The sequence below is a fragment of the Astyanax mexicanus genome, chromosome 13, assembly GCF_023375975.1.
Source record: "Astyanax mexicanus isolate ESR-SI-001 chromosome 13, AstMex3_surface, whole genome shotgun sequence".
In the NCBI taxonomy this organism is placed as follows: domain Eukaryota; kingdom Metazoa; phylum Chordata; class Actinopteri; order Characiformes; family Acestrorhamphidae; genus Astyanax; species Astyanax mexicanus.
Genome location: NC_064420.1, coordinates 49,481,123 through 49,508,866, shown reverse-complemented (window position 1 = coordinate 49,508,866; position 27,744 = coordinate 49,481,123). Strand labels below are relative to the sequence as shown.

At 37.6% G+C, this 27,744-nt stretch overlaps 1 protein-coding gene and 1 long non-coding RNA gene across 8 annotated transcripts in view; one reads left to right on the top strand and one right to left on the bottom strand.

Moving 5' to 3' along the window:
* The window catches only part of LOC125780655 (uncharacterized), a 227,472-nt gene that overhangs the window by 49,345 nt on the left and 150,383 nt on the right, over positions 1 to 27,744 (bottom strand). The gene's annotated exons all lie outside the window — the stretch shown is intronic.
* Positions 2,817 to 27,263, top strand: LOC103045586 (6-phosphofructo-2-kinase/fructose-2,6-bisphosphatase-like). Of its 7 annotated transcripts, none has more exons than XM_049463135.1 (15): positions 2,817 to 3,021; positions 11,051 to 11,176; positions 12,080 to 12,176; positions 12,697 to 12,763; positions 14,023 to 14,097; positions 14,428 to 14,484; positions 14,911 to 15,032; positions 15,690 to 15,897; positions 16,121 to 16,267; positions 17,947 to 18,051; positions 18,543 to 18,672; positions 19,562 to 19,624; positions 20,637 to 20,701; positions 23,696 to 23,821; positions 25,399 to 27,263. In XM_049463135.1, exons 1-15 carry the CDS (start codon positions 2,940 to 2,942, stop codon positions 25,456 to 25,458), a joined length of 1,530 nt encoding a protein of 509 aa, XP_049319092.1. In that variant the 5' UTR covers positions 2,817 to 2,939; the 3' UTR covers positions 25,459 to 27,263. The 7 variants fall into 7 exon arrangements, with proteins under 7 accessions (XP_049319092.1, XP_049319094.1, XP_049319095.1 ...); XM_049463137.1 differs by lacking the exon at positions 2,817 to 3,021 and adding an exon at positions 3,441 to 3,775; XM_049463138.1 differs by lacking the exon at positions 2,817 to 3,021 and adding an exon at positions 3,456 to 3,757.

Here is a 27,744-nt window from a genome sequence, read left to right as displayed (position 1 = left end):
TACTTCAGCCAAAGTTCATACAATCCAGTTTAAAAATACTTCTGTAAAAGTATAAATACTCCAGTTTGAAAATACTTCATTAAAAGTATAAATACTCATTAGATTTTAAATAGATTCTAATTTAATTTTAAATTAGAATGCTTCATTAGATTTTAAATACTCTAATTTACAAATACTTCAGTAAAAGTATAAATACTCCAATCTAAGAATACTTCAGTAAACGTATGGATAATTAAGGTCAAAACAGTAAGTACAAAGTGAAAGTACAAATAGTTCAGTTTAAAAATACTTAAGTAAAAGTACAAATAGTTTAGTTTCAAAGTACTTCAGTTAAAGAATAAATACACCAGTTTAAAAATACTTTGGTAAAACTATGAATAGTTCAGTTAAAGTTCAAATACTTCAGTTAAAACATACTTCTGTAAAGGTACAAATACTCAAATCTAAAAATACTTCAGGGCAACTATGAATAATTAAGGTCAAAATAGTAAGTACAAAGTAAAAGTACAAATAGTTCAGTTTAAAGTTGTTTACTAAGAGTATCATCACATGAGTATCTGCCCTATTAAGAGATGTATGATTAAAGAAATATATAATAATAATAATACAGTAAAAATAGATTAGAATATAACAGAACTACAGAAAACTGAAATATATTTGTTTTGTGTGGAATTTCTGAACTGCTAGAGCTGCCCCAGTCCTCTGTAAGTCTATTGCTGTTAATTGAAGCTTGTAGGAGCAACAACAGCTCAGCCTCAGGACTGTAAACCCCTCAGATTCCCCTCAGCACAGCAGGACCACCGAGCGCTGAACCCTCAAACACAAAGCAGCTCTATAAAGAGCAGCTTAATGAGTTTAGTGTGGAGGAACCCCAGTGTCCTGCACAAAGCTTTGACCTTTAACCCCCACTGAACACCTCCGGGGGGCCCTGAGAGTCAGGACTTCTGTTTGACTTCACAAAAAAACTCTTCTGAGGACTGAAAAAGGTTCAAATTTCCAGATGTATTCCTAAATCTTGAAGGGTTTTTTCATTATTTTAAAAAGTTCTGCATCGTAGATTAATACTAAACTCATCCAAACTATGAAGAAAAACATAGAAACCAGAATATGCTTTATATTTTAAATTCTTCAAAGTAGCTCCTCTTGTTTAGATGAACATCTCTGCTGGATTTTCTCAGTCAGTTTTATGAGGTAGAGTCTACTGGAATTCAGGCTTTCAGTTAACAGCTGTGCTGAACTCATCAAGAGTTAATTACTTGAATTTCTTGTCTCTTAATAAAGTGTTTGAGAGCATCAGTTAAAGTAAAGTAGTGAAGAGGTAGAGTTACAGGTATACAGTGAATAGTGAATATTTGAGTAATGTTCTAATCCAGATTATGAGAAGCAACAACTACTCAAATAAATAAAGAAAAAAACATACTTTTAAGAAGAAATGAAGGTCCGTTAATCTGAAAAAAGAAGAATTTCAAGAACTTTGAAAGTATCATCAAGTGCAGTTGCAAAGAAGACAATAAAAATGTTAGAATGATGAAAATGGCACTCATCAGGACCGCTCCAGGAAATGAGGAATTAATATACTTATATACATAATTTCTGAACTGCTTGAATTTTTGCACCAGGAGTAAAGCAGCATAAAGTTATCCAAAAGCAGTGTGTAAGACTGGTGGAGGAGAACATGATGCCAAGATGCATGATTTAAACTGTGATTAAAAACCAGGATTATTCCACCAAATATTGATTTCTGAACTCTTAAAACTTTGAGTATGAGCTTGTTTTCTTTGCATTATTTTCTGCAAATACATTATGTAAATGACAATACTTTTAGTTGGAATTTGGGAGAAATGTTGTCTGTAGTTTATAAAATCAAACAACAATGTTCATTTTACTCAAACATAAACCTAAGTCCTGAGGGGGATCAGCAGGCCGGGGGTTTTACTCTGCTTGTGATATTCCTGGTATGTCTGAGTGAGTGTTGTGGATCAGGCATGTATCTGTGGGGGGGTTCAGCTCAAGGTTGCCCCAGGGGACCAGCAGTCATGCTGTTAGTCTGTAATGAGGGTTTAATTCATTCAGGAGAAAATAATGCTCCGTCCATCCAAATAAAATTTAGCATATCATTACAAATTGTACTTTATTTGAGTAATTTGGTTCAAAATGTGAAACTCATATATTATATAGATGTATTAATAAACACAGAGTGATCTATTTTAAGCATTTATTTTTTTTATTGTTGATTATTATGACTTACAGCCAATAAAACCCCAAAAATCAGTGCCTCAGAAAATTAGAATATTATATAAGATCAATTAGTATTTTTGGCAGTGTGGGCAGTGTGCCAAGTCCTGCTGGAAAATGAAATCCGCATCTCCATAAAAGTTGTCAGTAGCAGAGGGAAGCGTAAAGTGCTGTAAGATTTTGTGGGAAAACAAAACTGCACTGACTTTAGACTTGATAATAAAACACAGTGGATCAACACCAGCAGATGACAGACATGACTCTCCAAACCATCACTGATCATCTGTCAATTTTACATTTCATTTGCAAATCAAGGGAGCAGAGTCTGGAGGAAGAGTGGAGAGACACACAGTCCAAACTGCTCGAGGTCTAGAGTAAAGTTTCCACCAATCAGTGATGGTTTGGAGAGACATGTCATCTGCTGGTGTTGATCCACTGTGTTTTATAATAGAACCACCCCCTTTTCCTACAGCGTGCACTTACACGCTGCTGCCACTAGAGGGCCGCCCTACGCCCAGCTGGGTTTAGCAGCTCCCCCTCACACCACTGTGACCAATGTGCGCGTGTTTATGTGAGAGTGTGAGAGTGTGTGTGAGTGTGTATGTGCTCGCGCGCGCTTGCGTAACATCTGACACGCAATACGCACAGCACGGACCCTCAGTGCCCTCTCCAAAAATAGCTGGACGGTTTGTTTTTCATGCCAAATGAACGGATCGTTGATCGCGCGCGCTCTAACGACGCCCCCTGGCGGCGGAGGGGCGATACCCCGCACGCAGAGAGCACATGGTGAGTAGTAATAAACACTGTGCATGCTAGTATGTGCATGCATGTGGTTCTAGGGACCACCGTACATGCAATGCACATACTAGCATGCAGCAACTCTAGCAGCTGCTGTATTTACTGAGGCACTGTTTATTTTCTTGGGTCATATGCATGATTAGTTGCATGGTGGTCCATGCATGCACCAACTCTATCAGCTGTTGTGTTTACTGAGGCACTGTTTAGTTGCATGCATGGTGATTCCTGCGGCCATATGCATAATTATAGTTGCATGCACGGTGGTCCATGCAACAGCCACATAAATACACATGCATGCACATACTAGCATGCACCAACTCTATCAGCTGTTGTGTTTACCGAGGCACTGTTTATTTGCAATAATCGGTTTTCCTTGTGGCACGGTGGTCCATGCAACAGCCACATAAATGCATATGCAAATACAAGCTTGCATGCAGCATGTACCATGACACTGGCACTAATGGCTGCTGGTGCAGTGAACAGTGCAGCAGGCTATCATATATCACAGCTAGCAGCAGTAGCATTAGCAGCAGGGGGGTGGGTGTTGAGGGGGTCGCGAGCGAGCACGTTGTCTGTGAAAAATAAGGAGAACAAGTAGCACGAGCTCAGAGTCCAGTTCAGCCAGGCTGCTGGGAAGGACACTGGAGCAAGTAGGCACGACGCAGACAAGCAATGGAGCCCAGGAGGGACCAGGCTAGGAAACGCACGCGCTGCGAGAGCACAGGTGAGCTCAGGTGGACAGGTAGGTGCTGTGCTGTTCTCTCAAAGGCTAAGGCGTTGTGTCTCGGTTGCGTTGGTTTGTTTTGCGTTTCGTTGCGTTGTTTTTGTCCTGAGGGTCGTCCTTGTGACGTCACTGTGCGTAGCTGCTTCGTACCGATTTTTTTTTGAAAAGCTAACGTGTCTCACGCAAAATAATTATGACGTAGGTTCTGATTGGCTGCTGCTCTGGATTCTGTTTATTCATTTAAAAACAGTTCAGGCTGAAATTATTGAGTGTTAAGTGGTGTGAAAGGAGGCGGGATCAAGTTGCTTGTTATGTAGGTGCATATACAGTAAATACAGTATTCACTGTAGAGTACCAGTCAAAAGTTTGGACACACCTTAAATTGAGTTTTATCATATTTAAAAATGTTCTGCATTGTAAGATTAATACTAAAGTCTTAAAAACAAAAAAAGGTTCAAACAAATCAGAATATATTTTATATATTTACACCTCTTGCTTAGATAATCAGTTTTGAACATCTCTGCTGGATTTTCTCAGTCAGCTTTATGAGGTAGAGTCACCTGTTATTCAGGCTTTCAGTTAACAGCTGCACTGAACTTATCAAGAGTTAATCACTTTAATTTCTTTTATCTTAAAGAGCCACTAAACCCTAAAACATTTTTTTTCATTAATAGCTGAAACGTGTTCCTTTTGAAGTAATGAAACATAGCAGTCCTGTTTAAAATTTGTATAAATATTTCCTAACCTTAAAAAAAACGCTATTATTGTGATAATTTTAGCCTCTGCAGCGCCCTCTCAGATTCAACTGTGCTATAGGCATAGATTATATTTACGTGTACTTTGGTACGCAGACTCATCACGATATGCAAATCAGTCAATAATCAATAATATTGCCCCCTGCTCACGTCCAACCATCTAGGTCTCACCACTATCAGAGACATACGACTGTGGCTGCAGCTCAGCCAATCAGCTCTCTCTTTCCTGTCCCTCCCCTAAACCCATACATCACCCAGTGCCCCTCCCAAACTTTAATGTGTTTGAGAGCATCAGTTGTTAAGTTGTAAAGAGTTAGAGTTGGTATATTTTGCCATGGAATTGTTTCAATATCTGTATGGAGATATTTAGGCAGGAATCGTATTGAAAGTTGTAATTTTAGTATCATTAAAACACCAGCCAGAAGTTCCCATTCACCATCCACCCATGACAACTGTTAACTTAAGGAAACCCCAAGAAGTAGTTGGACTTTACTCTGCATTAGTGGATTTATGTACTCATTTTATTGTGTATTATTATAGAGGTTTTGATCAACAGTGAACATCTACACTCTACTCACAGTGCAGCCACTGATAATGAATCTTTCAGTAACTGGTTGGACTGGCTGAATAGTCAGAACCCCATGAAAAGGGTGCAGGAAAACTGTTGACGCCTCACTAAACAGGATTTTTCAGTTAAACCAGTTTTTCTGACACAGTTAAGACTTATAGTTACTGAACCCTAAAATCTGCAGCTCTTACAACCAATATCCAATCAAAATACCATGTTTGATGGTCCATTATCCCAGTAGAATCCAGTAAAAAACTGGGCGGAGCTTCTGGTCATGGTGAACATAAGGCTTTTGTTGTGTACAGTAAAGTTGTACGTGGTATTAGTGAATATAGTAACTACTAGTCAGTGTGTTTTGGCATTTCATTCTTCCCTCTGCTGACAACTTTTATGGATATGCGGATTTCATTTTCCAGCAGGACTCACTGTGGGCACACTGCCCACACTGCCAAAAGTACCATTCGGTCTTATTGGTCAATTTGTCTGATATAAAGTTATCCAAAAGCAGTGTGTAAGACTGGTGGAGGAGAACATGATGCCAAGATGCATGAAAAAAACTGTGATTAAAAACCAGGGTTACTCCACCAAATATTGATTTCTGAACTCTTAAAACTTTATGAATATGAACTTGATTTCTTTGCATTATTTGGGGTCTGAAAGCTCCGAATCTTTTTTTGTTATTTTAGCCATTTCTCATTTTCTGCAAATAAATGCTCTAAATGAGAATATTTGGGAGAAATGTTGTCTGTAGTTTATAGAATCTATATAAATCTATAAACCTATAAATAGCAAAATCAGAGAAACTGATTCAGAAACTGAAGTGCACTTCCAGAGCTGCATGAGTTTCACCTTTTGAACTGAAATATTGAAATGAAGTAACTTTTCAATGATATTCATTTTTTTAGATGCATTAGCATATTCATATAGTCAAAATATGCAAATCCATTCTAGTCTTTTTTTGAGGAACAGAATGTTTTTAAATTTCAATCATTTTTTCACACACTTTCTATAATCTGGAGATCCTCTGCTCATCTTTACTCTTCAGAAACTGATAGATACGGCTTTTATACCAAATCAGCATCATAAACCTGCCCATTTTCATTTCAGGGATACAGGGCTATGGTTGTAGCGAAACGCTCCTGACGTTGAGAGGTGCTACAGTTATATTTCAGTATGAGATTAGATGAGTTGTAGCGTTTAGAAGGTAACAAATCTCTCATTGCCCTTTGAGGATGACATCCATCTACATAGATGCCAAGGCCACCAAAGCACTGTGCCAGTTTGCTGCGGCTCGAGTGTCGGTTTACAGGGTCGGTAATGTTCACTCTGTCTGGCAGGTTTTGGGAGGATCCTGAAAACTGTGGAGTCAGAAGCTTGGCACAGGTCAGTGCCTGGTTGCATAAAAATGTTCGATTCACTTCAATTACCGTATTTTTCACAATATAAGATGCACTTAAAATCCAGAATGCCATTCTGCTGAAGTACAGCGTTATAAAGGAGTTTCAGTTTAGAGACTGAAGCAGCATTAGCATTAGCCCCAGCATTAGAGGTGAGTATTTTCGGCCTGTAGCCTGCTGCTAACCCCGGCTAGCACTGCTGGAGGAGTAAAAACATTAGTCAGTACAATAAAAAAACAATAAACAGAATAGTAAAAAAAATAACATTGCTGTTTCCGTAAATGTTTCCTCTGCTGAGAAGCGTTTGTTGGACACGTACAGGTAGCTGCACCGTTAAAATAGCAATCTGCCAAAGTCAGAGCTCACCTGACTCTTAAAGGGAATGATGAGCAAGAGACACTCTAAATCAGATCTTTTAATGTCATGGAAATAAATGGTTGAATACTGATGCAAGTTGGTATCATAAAGATATTGGTTTTGGCACTCTGGCAGCCAGTAGCACACAGCATACTCTCAACCGGAAATGACTGTATCAGGAACTACAGCAACCCATGCCTGGACCCAGATAAATTTATATTTTTGGGGGGTGATTTTCGATTATCCAATTTACCTGATCTCCATGTTTTTGGACTGTGGTAGGAAACCCAAATAGGGACTTGAACCCAAGACCCCAGTGCTAACCATGAAACCACTGTTCTGCCCAAATTTGTATGCTAGAAAAGGACTACAATTTACTACAATTGGCTGTCACTGACTGTTCTACTTTAAAATCTATTGATATAAGCCCATTTTTAATTATTGTTATTAATTTCATTAGTTTTGTTGTTTAATTTAATAAAAAAGAGGGTCTAAAGCTGTGAACAGTCTATATAAGATCTCATATCGTGTCACATTGTTGCATCCCTAGTTGTGAACTTTGCTTTTATGACCTGAGCAGTCGTACGAGTGCAGATTTCTTACATTAAACTCTGAATTTCTCAGGTTTACGATATTTTTACACCCACCAGGGCCTCCTGAATGCACTATAGGGCAGCTCACCTTGGTCAGCTGATAGTGGAGGCCCACCCCCAGGGCTTAGTCCACTCGTTTTAAAGTTAGCTTTTTGAGGCCATTGTCGCCCACACGCTCAGTCACACTCGTTTAGTGGACAGTCTGGACAGATAAACGGCTGCATGATGGACGCAGACCCTGATACCGACCGTTTTGAGGAAATGCCGGATCACCTGCAGAGTGGACTCACGCAGAACCCTCTGGAGAAGATCTGGGTTCCCTGGATGAGTAGCAGACTGAGCCGGAGAAGAGGCTGTGAGTGAGGGAACGTCTTCAGCGAACAGCGAGTTTTTGCTGTAGATCTTCTGACGTGATCTTTTATCTATTAAAAATGGACTAAAGTACAGATAAATTCAGGGTTCAAGGTCGCTGCTGCTGTTTTTAGCTGAGCTAACATACTTTAGTGAATGTTTATAGATCAGAAAACACATAATCTGCTCTATTAGAGATTACTGAACACTTTTTTCTTTAGGGGGATTGAGGTTTTTAAACCATGCATTTAGCACTATGCTAGTATTAGCTTTATTGCCAGTTAGCAACATTTGCATTTAATTCCACTGTTCAATATATATATATATATAGATAGATAGCATCATATATATATATATTATATATATATAGCATATATATATATATATATATATATATATATATATATATATATATATATATATATATATATATATATATATATAACAGACACTGTGTAAACAGTGCGCTTTATACACTGAACACAGGGCCGTTAACCCTGCGGTACGCAATCTCGGCAAACATTTTTGTAGTGATATTAGAACATTCTCTATTTATTTATATTCATCAGTTCCTCTGATTTTGCTATTTATAGGTTTATGTTTGAGTAAAATGAACATTGTTGTTTTATTCTATAAACTACAGACAACATTTCTCCCAAAAAACTTTATAAACATATTATTTATGGGCCATATTGCCTGCCTAGTTTATAGCATCCACCTGTACCTTTTATACAGCTTCTATTGTTTTCGGTTGGTACACTATATGATGATCATTTGTTAAACATGGTGATGGGGGTTCTGAAATCCTCAAAAATTTTCTAAAACTTTTATTATTAAAGAGTGGGAACAAGATAATTTAGCTGTGGGGACTTAATTATTATTATTATTATTATTATTTTTTTAATTATCTTAATTCTCGCCTTAATAAGTCATGGCCATGCATTACGATCTTGTTCCCATGCCTGAATAAGTCATGGCCACACATTAGAACCTCATCTGGTAAGCACGATGGTGGGTGTTCTGAAATCTTTTCCCTACACATTCAGTGAAGTTGAGGTCTGGGCTCTGGGGTGGTCAGTCTGTTGTTCTGAGTTATTTCTTGATCTTGATGAATTATCTCTCTCTGAAAGACGAAAAAACTTTCCGAGTTATTTCTTAACTGATCGACTGGGTCTTGCGGTGGGTTTCTTAGGGTCAGAGACTGTAAAATAGATGGACACCGTGTCGCCGTTCCCATTCATTCAATGAAAATGAAGCCAAAATCTTCCGCCATGTTGGCGATCCTGATACCCGAGTCCAGAGGAGGGAGAAAGACTGTGGAGAGACAGCCTACTCATTTAAATAACTCCGCCCCTGAGGGCTGCCTCGAGGTCACAGGTTGCAGAGCGGGGCGGAGCGGAGCTGACGGTCTGTTATTGGTCCCGCCCATAACCAGCCCTTTTACAATAACCACACCTTTTTTGAATAGAGCTGAATAATGTTTAAAAAGCTAATTCTGTAGGGATATAAAAATGTAACAATATAAGCAGAGGTTACACTAGCTGTTGCACTTAAATAATGGGGGTAGAATTATAGTATATTAGAAAAAAACGTGATTGAAAGTTGTTCTGTTTTGCCATTGAAACCTATAGGGATGGGTGGAGTTACACAGCTTTCTGCAACCGAACAGCAGGGGGCGCCCGACCTGTGGCGGCTTCACTTTTGAGAGACGATGCTCTGTCCAGCTATATACAGAATATGCTTAGGGTCCCTATTCTTCTGTACCAGTTCTAAAACTCTTCGCTTTTAACATATTTTCATTATGATCCTCTTTTTTCTTATAGAAGTGGATTATCTTTATTCTATCTGAACTCTAAACTGAGAAAGATCTAAAAAACAAGAACAGTTGTTCCCTCCCATTCACTCACAGGAGCACTCTGTACAGGCGGCTAAATTAACACGCTGTAATTAATGGAGTGGGTGTGTGACGAGGCTCGGGTCGGGTCTCCATTGAGCTTTTTTCGTCAATCGGAGTGAATCATCTAAAACCCTGAACGCCTGAATGAAGGCGAGGGTGTTAACTAACAGAAAAACCTCATCCCAATCTCTATTCTAATCTTACTCTTTCATAATCATCTGATTCAGCCGCCCATCCACTCATTCTTTACACATTTATCATCCAGTATTAACAGCAGCTTAGATAAATCTATTAATTTATTATCAATTCATTCTTAAATAAACAGACACATAAAATTGAATTATTAAAAATAATACAATTGACTAAAAGAAAGAACAGGTCATTTTATAGATTAGATTTCATAGATTAGGGTGTGCTACTATAACAATATCATACAGAGCTCCTTAAGAGACATCACACAAAAAAAAAATAATGCGTGGCCACCACTTATTAATGCGGGACACTTTATTAAAGTGTGGGAACAAGATAATTAAGTTGTGGTGACAACTTACATGGCCAGGGCTGAATTTTTTTGTTTCCACACTTTTAATAAGTCCGTGCCACACATTAGGATCTCATTTGACGCCTTAATAAGTCATGGTCAAGCCTTAGGATCTCATTCCCACTCCTTAATAAGTCATGGCCACAAATTATGATCTCGTTTTTATGCCTTAATAAGTCATGGCCACGACTTATGATCTCGTCCCCCCATTCGATCCCCATAAATGTGCTGAAATTTTCGGACAGTGTCCTAAAAAATATCTGTTATACAAAAAACGGACCTTGCGTTGTTTTACAAAAAGCATGAGTGAGGTGGTTGCTGTGGTGTTTCTATGTGGTTGCAATGGTGTTGGTAGACGGTTGCTGTAGTGTTGCTCCCTCTCAAAAGTGGCCCTAAATCTATTAAACCGTACCATGTATTGCTCCAAAAAGTTCCTACCACCCTGCAAAATTCCACGTTTCCACGTTGAAAGCTGTAGGACGAGTAGCGTCTTAAAAAAACATAAATAGAATAATAATAAGAAGATTACGAATAACAGTAAGTTGGCTTTTCCAAGGCAACTGAATTTTGAAACTGTTTTATTTATATGTAAATCCTTCACAACAAAGTACACGTTTTTTTTTTTATATAAACAAATACATTTTTATGTTTTCTCATATCACTAAGAATATCGTTCTCACTAAATCACTGGAAATATTGTGATATTATGTTATTTTAGGATATATCGTCCACCCGTATAGCTGATTTATGTTTTACATTCACACAGTTTGGTCTCAGACTGTGGTTTAGCGTATGCTGATTATATATATGTGTTGTGTTTTCTCTGTGTTGCAGCGTCTGTGCCGCAGTTCACTAACTCCCCCACTATGATAGTGATGGTGGGGTTGCCAGCCAGAGGGAAAACCTACATCTCCAAAAAACTCACCCGCTACCTCAACTGGATCGGAGTTCCTACTAAAGGTCAGTTTAAACGAAAACTAAACCCCTTGATTTTAGCTGACCAGACTCTCAGCTCAAATTTGATAAATGCAATAAAAGAAATGGGTGGAGTAGTTTGGGAGGGCCACTGGGTGATGTATGGGTTTAGGGGGAAAGCAAAAGGAAGAGCTGATTGGGCTGAGCAGTGTGCCTCTAATAGCGGTGAGATGCAGATGGTTGGACGTCAGCTAGGGGAGCGGTATTATTGATTGACTGATTTGCATATTGTGAGTGTCCACATACCCAAGTACACACTGTATGTGTACCGTGTTTTTTGCACTATAAGGTGCACAGTATTAAAAGGTGCACTATCAATAAACGTCTATTTTCTGTTCTTTTGTCATACATAAGGTGCACTGGATTATAAATCACATTTTATGTGACACTAGTAACTAAGTAGTAGGAACAGGGGTGTTGCCATGTTTTTCCTAAAAAGCTAAGATAAGCTAAGTAAACGAAACAGGCAAGTCAAACAAGTGCTGGATGTTCTACACATCTACACAGATTTCTCTCCTGAAAACTGTTTTATTTGGGTGAGTAAAGCGCTTCCGTTTATTTACAGTAATCTTAGATTTCCAGATTTTCGCTAAGGCTGGAGCAGTAGCATTAGCGGCTAATGCTACCTGACTAAGTTACACTGAGGAACCCTGAGTGCTCTGGAAAACCAGGGGGATATTAGCTAGCGTAGCTTGTTTTAACACAGTAAACACTGAGACTACAGTCCGATATACTCCCCTCTGAACAACAAAAAGGTTTGAGATGTTTGCTAGCTGAGGTTAGCACCAGGCTACAGCCTGATAATACTCACCTTTGTGTATAATCATTGCTACAGTTGAAAGCAGCACTTTTAGTAAGTTTTTAATGTTATGTTTACTGTTTTAACAGTGTTTAATGTTGGGCAGTACCGCAGGGAGGCCTGCCAGTCCTACAAGAATTTTGAGTTCTTCCGTCCTGACAATGAAGAAGCCATGAAGATTCGCAAGTATGGAACTTAATCTAGAATTCTGATATTATGACCTCCTTGTTTCTACACCCAATATATGTAGATGTGTGTATATATATATATTATAATATATGTAGGCCTAAGCTTTTGTTCTTAATGGCTTTATTTTTTTCCCTTAAATTACTTTTACTTTTATATTTTAAGTAGTTTTTTTAAACCAGTACTTTTATTCTTTTACTCAAAGAGTAAAAAGATTGAGTTGATGCTTCTTTAACTTTTACAGAACTATTTTATTAAACCTTAGTATCTACAATATATTTCTACATACAGAGTAATGAATGTACATATATATTCACACCTTTGCCCACAGTATGCTGGTTATAATATTCTGATTTGACTGTGTATAGTTAAACATTTACCTGGTATTAATATTATTATCATGCTCATGTCTTGAGTATAGTGTTATATATTTTAGTATTATATTATATTATATTATATTATATAGTATTTGGCATATCGTTAGAGCATTATAGTATATTTATGTTTCTGTGTATTTCAGAGCCTGTGCTCTCTCTGCACTAAAGGACGTGTCTATCTACTTCTCTCAGGATCACGGCCAGGTGGCGGTGAGTGGGCACAGAACAGTAACAGCCGGTTAAGCAGCAACACAATAAAAACTAAAATACCCCCTGAAAACCACTGTGTTTTAAATGATTGATCACACAGTGAAACCTCTGATTTAAGTCAGTACTTAGATCTTTATACAGTTGAGAGACAGTGAGACCAATCCCTTTATTTCTGCTGTAGACTGAAAACACTGGGGTTTGACATTAAAACAATTGATAACACAAAATATCAGCATTTCAGCTCTTATTTCCATAGTTCAGAAAACAGAACCTTCTGACTGAACCCACTCATTTTTAATAGTTTGAGAAGCTAATTTATGGACCAGCAATGGTATTCTATTTAGTACCATATTTTTTGCACTGTAAAACGCACTTAAAATCCTTTAATTTTCACAAAAATCGTCAGAGCTCCTTATAATCCGGTGCTCCTTATGTATGAATTGTATGAGTTATACAGGAGTTTCAGTTTAGTTCTCCAGCAGTATTAGCAATAGCCGCTAACCGCACTTGCTCTTTTGCCGTACAGAGGTGTGTATTATCAGCCTGTAGCTTCTAACCCCGGCTAGCACTGCTGGAGCAGCATTAGCATTACCTGCTAACCGCACTAAGCGCTAGCTCTTTCGTCATTCAGAGGGGAGTATATCGGACTGTAGTAAAGTAAGATAGTACAGTAAAAGTGAAGTAAAGTAAAGTAAAATTGAAGAAAACAGAGAAAATGTAGAGGCTGAAGAGTAGAGCAAGCTAACACCAGCACAACAGCAGACCAGAGTAGCAGAGCACAGACCAGAAAACAGAGCAAAGCAAAAACATTCACACATTCACACATTATTTTTAGGAGATTCTAGTATATTTTGCATATTTTTGACCTTTTTTCTTTCTTTTTTTCCAAGGAGATACCTCCTGCATTGATTGCTTGTCTAAGAAAATAAAGTTAAATTAAAGTCTGTAGTTACTATAATATATAACTTAATTTTAATGGAGTGTACAGAGTACAGTATCTCTCTAACACTTATCCAGCTAACATTAGTTTAACTAATGCAGTAATTTAACGTTCTTCTTCTGGCCACGTCACACGTCTTTACGTACGACTCAGTTTTACTGAACGCGAGCGGCTGGTGGAGCAATGGGGACTTCAGAAGAGGAAACTCAGAGCTCAGTAGCTCCTCCATTCACTCATAGTAAAAATATTGCTTATATCACTGGTATTAAGAACTGAGCCTGGATCTGGCACTAACTCTAAAGTCTTTATCTCTCTTCAGGTATTTGATGCCACCAACACGACCTGTGAGCGGAGAGAGGTCATCCTGTTCTTCGCCAAAGAGAACGGATACAAGGTCAGCGTGGAAAAATGTGGAAGAATCTAAAGTATAAAACAGATTCTGGTCTCTTTAACACTTTTTATTTACAGAATAATTCTGCATGTGTTCCTGTATTGCATTAATATGGTCTTTAATAATAAATTTACAATGTAAAAAATCATAAAAAGATAGAAAACACACTGAATGAGAAGAAGAGGTGTGTCCAAAGTTTTGGCCGGTACTGTACATATTGAAATATATGTACAGATATCAAGTGCGGTGGGTTTTGTTAACTGATACAGTTTATTACATTCAGGATAAACCTTTCTAATAAGTCTGTCTGATTACTGTTTGTTTATTTTCTAGGTGTTCTTTGTGGAATCCATTTGTGATGATCCTGAAATTATTGCTGAAAATATCAAGGTAAATAATGATTATATGATTATTTTGATACTAAAATGTATGGACAAAAGTATTGGGATGCCTGTTCATTCATTGTTTCTTCTGAAATCAAGGGTATTAAAAGAGTTTTGTCCTGCTTTTGTTGGAGTAACTGGTGGAATAACCCTGGTTGGTTTTTAATCACAGTTTTTATGCATCTTGGCATCATGTTCTCCTCCTCCACCAGTCTTACACACTGCTTTTGGATAACTTTATGCTGCTTTACTCCTGGTGCAAAAATTCAAGCAGTTCAGTTTGGTGGTTTGATGGTTTGTGATCATCCATCTTCCTCTTGATTATATTCCAGAGGTTTTCAATTTGGTAAAATCAAAGAAACTCATCATTTTTAAGTGCTTTCTTATTTTTTTATGTACTGAAACTGTTGTTTCTGCTCCTCTGTTCATCCAGCAAGTGAAGCTCAGCAGTCCTGATTATCTGAACTGTGATAAAGAGGAGGCTGTGGCAGATTTCCTGAAGAGGATCGAGTGCTATAAGGTCACCTACATTCCTCTGGACGACGACAAAGACAGGTGAGACTCATTTACCTGTGCAGCAATTAGTTCTGACTGAATTAAGATTTACTACTAATACTTATACTAACTTATACTAGAACTAAAAACTATACATAAAATTAGCATTAAAACATATGAAAAAACTAGTAAGAACTAGCAAAACCACTTTAAAAATTAATTAAAACTTACCTGAATTGAAAACCATAACTAATAAAAACTATACTAAAACGAAACATTAACAAATATATAAAAACTAATAAGAACTTACCTGAATTGAATACTAGAACTAATAAAAACTTCTAAAACTAAGCATTAAATATATATATATAAAAACTAATAAGAACTACCAATACTAGAATACTAGAACTAATAAAAACCATACAAAAAATTGCATTAAAAATATATAAAAACTAGCAAACCTGCTGTAAAAACATAGTTAAAATTAACTGAATTTAAGGGAAAGAAGTCAAAACGAAATAATATTTAACTTAATACTATAACTAGTAAAAACTATAACCAGAAAGTATAAAGCTGTGCACTAAAATAATAAAGAAAATCTAGTTTTTATTTTTATTTTTTGTATTTTAGTAAATTTAGTAAATTTCCAGTAATGTTCTAATAGAGAATAATAAAATATCATATATTTATTGTATATTATTTGTGTCTCCCCTGCAGGAACCTGTCATATATAAAGATTTTTAACGTGGGCAGCAGGTACCTGGTGAACCGAGTGCAGGATCATATCCAGAGCAGGATCGTTTACTATCTGATGAATATTCACGTCACGCCGCGCACCATCTACCTGTGCCGCCACGGAGAGAGTGAACTGAACCTGGTGGGCCGTATCGGGGGGGATTCGGGGCTGTCCCCCCGTGGAAACAAGGTGAGCGGGGTTTATAGGATTGTATCAATACAGAGTAATCAATCAGTGATGAACACAGGAATACTGCTGTACAGTAACTCTGCACTGTTGTCCTCCTACTGTACTGAGGGAAGAGTATCAGTCAGAATTTCTGATTTTCTGGTGCTGTTCTGTACCTGGTGCAGTATTATATATGTGTATGCGTGCGTGCGTGTGTGTGTGTGTGTGTGTGTGCTGACCTCAGTTTGCTGCTGCGTTGGGAAAGTACATCAGGAGTCAGTGCATCCCTGACCTGAGGATCTGGACCAGCCACATGAAGAGAACCATCCAGACGGCGGAGGCAGTGGGCGTGACCTACGAGCAGTGGAAAGCCCTGAATGAGATCGATGCTGTGAGTACTGATATACCAGAATTTACTATATACTGAAATACAACAGACAGACAAGTAGAGACATATAGATAGACAGATAGATAGACACATAATTAAATAGACAGACATACAACATTTAGTAGCCAGTAGCAGTTACACAATACAGCACAGACAAATAAATGGATAAATAGACAGACAGACAGACAGAAAGATAGATAGAAAGACATATATAGATAGACAGACAGACAGACAACATTTACTCATCAGTAGCAGTTACACAATACAGTACAGACAAATAGATGGATAAACAGACAGACAGACAGATAGACAGACAGATAGACAGACAGATAGACAGACAGATAGACAGACAGATAGACAGATAGACAGATAGATAGATAGATAGATAGATAGAAATATATATATAGATAGACAGACAGACAGACAGACAACATTTACTCGTCAGTAGCTGTTACACAATACAGCACAGACAAATAGATGGATAAATAGACAGACAGACAGACAGATAGAAAGACATATATAGATAGATAGACAGACAGACAGACAACATTTACTCATCAGTAGCTGTTACACAATACAGCACAGACAAATAGATGGATAAATAGACAGACAGACAGACAGATAGAAAGACAGATATAGATAGACAGACAACATTTACTCGTCAGTAGCTGTTAAACAATAGATACAGCACAGACAGACAGACAGACAGACAGATAGGTAGATAGATAGATAGATAGATGGACAAATAGTTAAATAGATAGACAGATAGAAAACATTTAGTAGCCAGTAGCAGTTACACCAACAGCACAGATAGATAGATAGATAGATAGATAGACAGATAGATGTACAAATAGTTAAATTCATTGACTATTTGTATAGTTAAAAGATAGATAGATAGACAGACAAACAGACAGACAGAAAACATTTAGGAGCCAGTAGCAGTTACACAATTCAGCACAGACAGACAAATATATAGATAGACAGACAGACAAATAGACAGAGACAGATAGACAGACAACATTTACTAGACAGACAGACAGACAGACGAATAGATAGATATACAAATAGATAAATAGATTGACAGACAGAAAGACAGACAGAAAATATTCAGTAGCCAGTAGCAATTACACAATAAAGCAACAAATAGACAGAGAGAAAAATATATAGATAGACAGACAGACAAATAGACAGGTAGAAAGAGACAGATAGACGAACAGACATTTTCTCGCCAGTAGCAGTTACACAATACAGCACAGATTGATAGATAGGTAGTCAGACAGACAGACAAATAGACAGACAAATAGACAGACAGACAGACACTTTATTGATCCTGGGGGAAATTTAGTAGTCAGTAGCAGTTTCGCAATACAGCACAGTAATATAATACATTAATTAGGGTGGTGCAGTATTAAAAGCAGTGAGTTGAGTGTGGTTGTGGAGATGTTGTGTAAGGGTCAGTGAGGTTGTGTTGTTGTGTTGAGGTGTCGTTATTGTGAGGCTGCAGGAGGATGAGCTCATTTTTTGCCATTTCTGAGTCTTTAAATAATCAGCACTGATTAATTACGGCTTTAGCTCCACACCAACACCTGTTATCTCAGCGGCAGCACTGCCACCTGGGCAGAGGGTTTGTTTACCATCCTCTCTCTCTCTCTCTCTCTCTCTCTCTCTCTCTCTCTGTGTAGGGTGTGTGTGAGGAGATGACGTATGAGGAGATTCAGGAAAACTTTCCAGAGGAGTTTGCGCTCAGAGACCAGGATAAATACCGCTACCGCTACCCTAAGGGTGAGGTAGGGGTCACCATTATCATGGTTATTTATTGTTTTTGGACCAAGAATGAGGTAGGAACAGTGATCAGTACTATAGTCCCAGTGATTGTTCGGTGTTCTGATTTACTCAATTGCTAAAAGGCAGATTAAACCGGAAAATAAGGCATTTAAAAGCTGGGAGACAGTTAAACTTTATAATTCATTGATATGTGGTTGGATCACGATTTGTTGATTGTCAATTGACTCATTGAGTAAATCGGTTCAAAAATCGAGTGCAAATTGGAATCAATGAATCAAAACATTGTTAAAAAGTCCATGTGTTAAATATGAGACTCACAAACACAGCCTTGGGGAAACTCAGAGACGACACAGAGCTCTCCTCAGACACTGGATTAGACTTTAGAACTGAAAACTGAAGCATTAAATTAGCACAGAAAGTTACTGTGAAAGAAACTGAAGCCTAATTTCTTTCTTTGTCTGTATCTCTATCACTTTCTCTTTCTCTGTGTCAGTCGTATGAGGACCTGGTGCAGAGGCTGGAGCCGGTAATAATGGAGCTGGAGAGGCAGGAGAATGTTCTGGTGGTCTGTCACCAGGCTGTGATGCGTTGTCTACTGGCATACTTCCTGGATAAAAGTGCAGGTATACACTTATATACACTTACTGTTAAAGAAATGGTTGTAAATATAGTTGCAACCAGAGGAAAGATAAAAGTTACTAGGAACAATAATTGATTGAACATTTAGGGCCCTATTTTACACCCCGCGCAAGGCGTTTCGAGATGTTCATTGCTATCTTTCACTCTGAAAACAGTCTATTTTTGTGCCCTCCGCCAGCGTTGTTTAAATAGCAGCAGTGCTTCTGAATATATCTACACTGATGGGCGTGGTGGTCTGGAAATAAGGTGTGTTCAGGTACATTTCTGGTGTATTGCTATCTTGGCAATATAAACAACAGGAGACTGACTGAATACTACCTAGACAGACATCTACAGTCAGACGTTCATTGCTATCTTGGCAACAAGGGCGCATCCGCAATAAGAATTGGACTCATCCAGGTAGCTGCAACTTTAAAATAGCAATCCGCCAAAGTCAGAGCACAGCTTGCTCTTAAAGGGAATGATGAGCAAGTGACGCACTGATTGGTTACCTCCAAAATTAACCACACCCATGATAAGCTAATAGAATTAGTACATGCCTTTTGCTCGTTTAGAGCCGAGCAAGGTGTACTTTTCCCATCGTTATGATAGCAAAGACACACTGACACGCCCTGAATCAAGCTGCATGGTGCACAGTTGATGCCTCGCCTACAGATCACTAAAATAAGGCCCAAAGACTGATATGAGCCACTTTTAATAATATTTATTGTACGTGTATGCTACACAGACAGAAGTAGTGTGTAATGCATGTGTAATGACTATTACGAGTTGTAGAGGTTCCCAATGGAGTCCTGTGATAATTTAAAGCTCAAGTCTGTGTATTGATTGAGTTGGCTAATTGATCACACACATTCTCCTCCTTCTCTTCTTCAGGTGAGCTGCCATATTTGAAGTGTCCTCTGCACACGGTGCTCAAACTCACCCCTGTTGCCTATGGTGAGTATCAGCAAAATTTCCACTTATCTTTAAATATAGTAATAAATGGTCAAATAACTATAATATTAACAGCTCAGTATCAATTACAGGCTTGTTTGTTAGTTTAAACCTGGTGTTTTGAACCCTGAATAAAATGATTACAGTGTAAAATGCTAAAAAATTAAGCTGCTGACTCTGATAAATGTCTTTTTCTCTGGTTTGTGGTGTTTTGAGTGTATGACTACACTTTATAATTCTCAATAAATAAAATAAAATAAAAGGTCAAATAAAAGATACTTAGCTCCAACTAGTGGACCAAAAAATACTAGTGAATCTCATTTATCTCAAAATCCGAATATCATTGAAAAGTGACTTTATTTCAGTAATTCAGTTCAAAATGTAAAACTCATATATTATATAGATATATTACACACAGAGTGATCTATTTGGTTTGGAGAGACATGTCTGTCATCTGCTGGTGTTGATCCACTGTGTTTTATTATCAAGTCTAAAGTCAGTGCAGTTTTGTTTTCACACTAAATCTTACAGCACTTCATGCTGAACCTCTGCTACTGACAACTTTTATGGAGATACGGATTTCATTTTCCAGCAGGACTTGGCACACAGCCAAAAGTACCAATTGGTCTTATATAATATTCTAATTTTCTGAGACACTGATTTTTGGGTTTTCATGGGCTGTAAGCCATAATAGTCAACAATAAAATAAATAAATGCTTAAAATAGATCACTCTGTGTGTAATACATCTAATATATAATAAATGAGTTTTACATTTTCAACTAAATTACTGAAATAAAGTCACTTTTCAATGATATTCTAATTATTTGAGATGCAGTACTAGTCATAGTTGCAAATGATTTTTTATATACTAGTACCAAATTAAGCATTATTCATAAATACCTCAGACATGCAATACGGTATAATAATAATATAAATGTATTTGTATAATATTGCATTTGATGTCCAAGCACTTCTGTTTCTGTTCTTAAAAAGCTCTCTTTTTGTCATTTCCAGGCTGTAAAGTTGAATCTGTTTTCCTGAATGTTGAAGCAGTGAACACACACAGAGACAGGCCTGTGGTAAGTGCAGTACAGTTATTTATATATAACTCAGTGTAACTTAGAATAACTCTACTATGAGGACTTGTAGTGTAGTCATGTACTATTAACACAAAATATTTCATTTTTATTATTTTTACAGCCCACTTTTGCTTTTATAAGAGGCAACGCAGACAGTGTGTGACTATATTGCTGAGCTCAGTTTTCTCTGCAGCATGAAGGAGGTATAAATATCAGCTCAGTTGTTGTGAATGGAGCTGGATCAGAGGTTTAAAGCAGCAGAGTTACTGATTTTCATCTGATTTTAACTGGAACTCAAATGTTCATTCATGTGATTTCAGCACAGACAGTAGGGTTCACTTGGAAAAGGAGCAGAAAGACTGCATTCATTTATCTGTGTGTGTTTGTGTGTGTGTGTGAGTGTGAGACAGCTGAATGAGTGTGTGAAGAAACCCTCGTAGACATTTATAGATGAAAGTGTGATTTAAACACTATGTATTAGGGGTGTAACAATACAGAAAATTCTTAGTTCGGTTCACACCTCGGTATAAACCACACGGTTCAGTGCATTTTTAGTACGTTTTTAGTACGTTTTCGGGACATTCTGGCATTCTGTATAGCCGCACCTTTATTAACTTCATAATAACTATAAATCTTTATTATAATCATGTTTAGTTTTTTTGGGATGGAATGGTGTAACGGGGCTCGAGCTCTTTTATTAAATACTGAAACCAGGTTTCGCTCCTACTGTCATCATGAGAGGCTCCATCTTTTATATATCTTGTTGGAACAAGAAACAAACAGTGAGCAACAAAAACAAAAGCATTACTTTAACTGATTAAATTACATATTTTTTCCTAAGCATATTACTGGATGCTTTTCAGTGTTTGAGTTCTTTTAAAGAAATATCAGCATTAGATTGTTAAAATTAAATCATATTAGTTGCGTCAATCACTTAAAAGTGCAGGTCTGGCTGACTAGATAATTTTCTCAGAGAGAGAGAGAGACATCACAAATGAGAGCGAGCGAGCAAGCGAGAGAGAAAGAGAGAGAGAGGCAGTACGAGCGCCTAACCCTGCGTTCACACTGGAAAGCGTCAGACGACCAATCATTTCCTATGGCAGTGATTTCAGCGCAGCGACTAGTGCAACACTCGTGTGAACATTAATTCCGCAATACGTTCATTGGTTCTATCTATAAGTCTCCTATAGGCTCCCTCTGTACCGAGTATTCTGCGTGCATTTACGCAAACCCAACCGTGACCCCCGTACCCTGACCATTCGTACAGAATACAAGTACCGTTACACCATTAACATGTATTAAAAGTACACATGTACCAAAGACAGTCATAATCCATTACTAAAGACTTTAAGGATTCGAAGGAAAATGTTTTTAAATGTTAGGAGATTACTTACTATACTGTTTAACATATCATGATATATAGCAACACTGTAAGCAAGACAAATGACTTTTTATCCAATCAAAGCAAAGGGATCTAACATCAGAGTAGAACACAGACCTCTAGTGGGCGGGGTTTAAACACAGCACTGAATGAACCACTTCTGACACCAATCTTTGCTGTAAACTATTCATTAAATGAATGTAATGAATACTTTTTGAGTTACGATAGTTTGATATATTTATATTTTCATGTACCAAAATATTTTAATCCTCCAACAACACTTCAAAAATAAAAAGCATGCATACCTAACTAATTTAGAATGACTTCGGGCCCTATTTTAAGTAATCTATATGCGAGCTGTGAACTGTGCACCATGCAGCTTGATTTAGAGCGTGTCAGAGTGTCTTTGCTATCTTAACGACGGGAAAAGTACACCTTGCTCGGCTCGAAATGCAAAAAAGACGTACATATTCTCTTAATCATACATGGGTGTGGTTAATTTTGGGCAAAACGTGAAATAAACCAATCAGAGTGTCACTTGCTCATCATTTCCTTTAAGAGTCAGTGGATCGGCGCCGAGTGGTCTAATGCGCTGCCACTATGAGCGGGAGGTCGCTGGTTCGAACCCCCGCTCATGCAGCTTTGCCATCAGCTGCCGGCGCTTAAGGGGAGCAAAATTGTCTCTGCTCCCTCTGGGGTGGGTAGATGGCACTCTCTCCCCATCACACTCAAGGTGACGCTGGGCGGCACAAGGCGTCTGTGAGCGGATGAATCGGAACCTAGCCGCTGTGCTTTCCTCCGAGCGCACTAGCCGCTCAGGCAATGATTCATTTCAGCAGCAGCTCGAAAAAAGGGGTGATTGACTTCACACGTGTCGGAGGAGGCGTGTGCTCGTCCGCATCCTCCAAGGGTCGCGGGCCTCACCGGTGATGGGGACGCACAAAGGGGTGGGACAATTGGATATCCAAATTGGGAGAAAAAGGGGGAAAAATCAGAAAAAAAAAAAAAAAAAGAGTCAGTGGATTGTTATTTTAACGGTGCAGGTACCTGGATGTGTCCAACAAACTCTTCTCAGCAGAGGAAACTGAGCTGCTGGTTGATGCTGTGAAGGAGCTCCAGCAGCTCATTTACGGGAACAGCAATGTTATTTTATTTACTATTCTGTTTATTGTTGATGTAAAAGTTGGGTTTGTGCACTGCTGCGTTGCCAAGATAGTGATGAACATTTGACTGTTGACATCTGTCTAGGTTGTATTCAGTCAGTGGAGCTCCTGTGTTTTCTCTTACCAAGATAGAGATAGCAATACACCAGAAAGTTACCTGAACACACCTCATTCATAACCAGAACACCACGCCCATCAGTGTAGATATATTCAGAAGCTCTGCTGCTGTTTAAACAAGGCAGACCGAAGATGTGAAAATAGACTGTTCTTGGTGTGTAAAATAGGGATCTTCATGTTTTTAGTCAAAGTGCTTTTGTGTACCTTTCTTTACACTAAAGAACTGAAGCGGTTTTAAAGATTTCGTAGTATTTTTACATGCTTTTCCACTGAAAAAAACAACAAAATTTATAATTTTTTCCCCCCAAAACCTCGAATTTCCCTCTCCACTAGTGTGATGAACCTCAGTGCAGTCAAACACCCCCGTTACGCCACAGCCGCGCCCAGCCAATGGCCAGTCCTGCCCCAACCAAAGCCCCCTGCTTAGAAGACCTGGGCCTTACTGAGCTTAGTCTGGAGGTATAAGGATTAAGAGGTTGGATATTTTAGCACTGTTTGGACTCTAATCAGGATAATCAGCACTAATCTGCAGTTTCTAATCTCAGATCTGCCTGTTATAATCTGGGTTTTCAACTAAAGTGAGTGATTAATAGTTTAAATATCAATTTAATCCACTGTAATTGAGATATAATCCATTATTGTTGGGTGGCACCTGATTTCACTGATTGTATTAATTGCCGTTATGTGCTTGGTCCAAGTAATCATAATTGCTAAATAGGGGTGTGCCATATTCTATTGTACTCAATAATATCTCTAATATTTTTAATTTAATTTTAATTTTAATTTTAATTTTTAATATGGTGAACTAGGGGTGGGCAATATTATATCGTATACAATATATCGTGACACAGAAATATCATGATATTAAAAATCTATATCGTGATAATAGGGCTGTTCTGTCTTAAAAGTGGTCTATTATTTACTGTGAAGCTTTAGGTGTATTTATTGTATAATTGTTTTAGTTTGCAGTTTATATGCATGCACTAAATACTCTGCAATATTTTTTGCTGCATTAAATTATCTTATGCTACATTATTTATTTCGCCATATTATGATTATGCTGTTATACTATTATACTATATTCCTGAAATGAATGAATTATTTTAGTTTTCCTATATCGCCAAGTATATCGTTATCGCAAAAATACCCTGAAATATCGTGATATTATTTTTGAGCCATATCGCCCACCCCTATGGTGAACAATATTATTCCCTGAAATATTGTACCCACCCCTAATTATCACATCAGGGTAATAATAACTTTTTTTATTCACACTGTTCTCATTTCCCATTATATATCTACTAGAGACAGATTATATCTGTCCAGCATCATTTATTTTTTTTCTTGGAGATATTTGAAGTGCATTATTATTATTATTATCATAACATTCTGGATCATTGACTTCTGTAAAAAATCTGATAAAATTCATAGGGGTGTTCCATAGCATACTGTATGCATTAATTAAATAAAAAAATCATTTTGTTAAAGTAGTTTATTCTTGAAATATATATTTTTTTAATTCAGTGTTTTGTCATATCTGTGTATATCTGTGTATATACAGTGAGACGCTGCTTTAACACAGAACACAGTGTTTTCAATGGGACATGCAGTGCAGAGTCACGCGGCTGTGAGCAGTGAACGCACTACATATTGCGCTTGTAGTGTGTAAACAGCATGGAGCAGCAGCAAAGACAGTGTTTGTTCACAGCTGTATATTATTTGGCTAATATATCAGATTATCAAACTGCGCCTTATTAGCAGTTTAGCTCAATTAAAAAGAAGTATACCAGAGACCAGGTCACGTTCTCACCAAAAGCGAACCACTCCAAAAAAATCTGTGCGTTAGGGGGTGGGGCACATTACAACGGAAGTTGGGGTCAAACTTGATGATGTAATTAATTGCATTATAAAAAATAATAACGTGTTACAGATTCCAAATGAATTGCTTGCATTAACACTAACATTGACAGCCCAAGTAATGAACTCTTGACGAGTTCAGAAAAACCTTTACAGAGCTGTTTTTTTGTGTTTTGCAGAATGTCAGTGTGGACAGGGACGCTGAGGATGCTCTGGTGACGGTTCCAGACCACATCTAGAGCTGCACAACGTCCATGAAGAAGAAAAACACTGGAGTTTTATCCTCATCAGCATCACTGGCTGCTTAAGTTGACTGCTTAATGAAATGGCCTTTCTCTGATTTTAAAAGGGTTTAAAATTTTTTAATGAGATACAGTCAAAACAGATATAATGAATATTTGGGGAATGTTCGCGCTTGTGTTTGTGTGTTTTTTAAAGGAATCGTTTGGTGAAAATTCGAATTTACACTAAACCCAAATGTATCTGCACATCTTAGACATGTTCGGTGTCTGAATTTAGCATTTTTAAGGGTGTTTCCACTCCTGAAATTCTTGAAATCTAAGTCCAAACCTACATTGTTACCTGTTATAATTATAAAAATATTAGGAATCATTCCAAACCTACATTATCACTAAAGTCAGAGCGGTAGATGCTCTGCACTGTCACCAGGTTTGATGAAGCTGTTCGTCACTTTTCACTGCTTTCTATAATAAATACACTAATAACACAATACAGTACTTTTACTTTCAGTATTTTAGTACTGAATTTTACTATAAACTACTTGCAGTACTGAAGTACAAAAAATGTTAAATACTTAAGTACTTCTACTTAAGTGTGGAGCTTAAAAAACACTACAAGTTCTACTCAAGTCTCTTTTTTTAATAGAGGACATTAACTTTTACTCAAGTCTGAGTCTCTAGTACTTTATACATGTCTGATTAATCTACAGTTACAGTAGAAACAGAATCACCAGCACTGTAATCTGATCTACTGCTGCATGCTGACGCACAACACCACTTTTACTTCTTTTACTTGTTTTACTTTGTCTGTCTGAACCGTCCAAAAAAGTGTTTTCACACTGCAGATATAAAGCTAATTTAGCTTATAATTAATAACAGAAGCTCATACTCAACTAATAAACTTGCTTATGTGGTTTCTGACAGGGTTAGGTAGCTCTGGGCAAAACACACCAATCAGCCATAATTTTTAAAACCACCAACTTGTTTCTACACGTAGTTTTTATCTAGTTTAAAATCATTAAAATAAAAATGTGTATTAGCTAGAACCTGGGGATACAATGTGTATCACAATGCAGGGCTTATGATTCGATAAATTGTTCGTGTGATGTGATAATAAAATAAGAATAAAAACCTTAAAAGAGAAGGTATGTCTAAACTGTGATCCCACTGTGAAACACTGCCATCTAGTGGTTGGGGTGTAAACACAAACACAAGACAAAATGAACCACTTCTGACACCAATTTTTACATGTGAACAATACTGTGATGCTCTAATACAGTATAGCGATGTTTTCACCAAATTGTTCCTTTACTCACAATCTATCGACTAGCACAAGCTGGATTAGCTGCTGGACTGCTGTGAAACTGGTGCACGAGGGCCGGTGGTTACAGTGCACTGCCAATATAATGAAGATGCTACCATCTTATCTACCTGTACCTACAGTGGTCTGATTATAAAAATCATCCGCCGCCCGGGCGAGGTGTTTACGTCGGGGATGTGTGTAATAAATAAATGTTTTATTCAGTCAGTATCGTCTGAAACTGTGTGGTGTAAACGCGTATAATTAGAATTATTGCTGTCAGAGTTTTAATATAACGGGTTACACAAACGGCAGGGCCTTGTTTAGCCCCATGGGCTAAAAGATTATTATGTGAACTACTCTGTAGATTTAAATAAATACTAGGAGTGATTTCAAGTAGTCGAGTAATTGTAATTGTAATTGTACATTTAAAGCAATAGGTTTTATTTCCTGTTTAAAAATGTATTTGCATTCATGAAGCATTAAAATATATCACTTCACTTACTGTATGTGTCATCCTGGCTCATCTTTTTATCTGTTGTCTGTCTGATATGATACTATGTGATGTGTATCTTGTCAGATATGAACATACCATATAAAATACCGTTATTAGTATTTTCTCAATGACTGTTGGTTACACTTTAGAATAATATGCAATGTATTCTATTCTATATTAACTTTAATTATGGCTGCACATTGACAACACCTGAGCAACCACCTGGGATTCTGCAGCAACTGCCTAGCAACACCCTAGCAACCACTAAGAAGCACTGTAGCAACCACCTTTTAACCAACAGCAAGGACCTGTTAACATGTATCTGGATATTTAAAAAAACTTTTATTGTTGATGATTATGAATGAAAACCCAAAAATCAGTATCTTAGGAAAGTAGAATATTATATAAGCCCGATTGGTATATTTGGCCAAGTCCTGCTGGAAAATGAAATCCACATCTCCATAGGTGCAGTGCTTTCCCAGAAAATCTT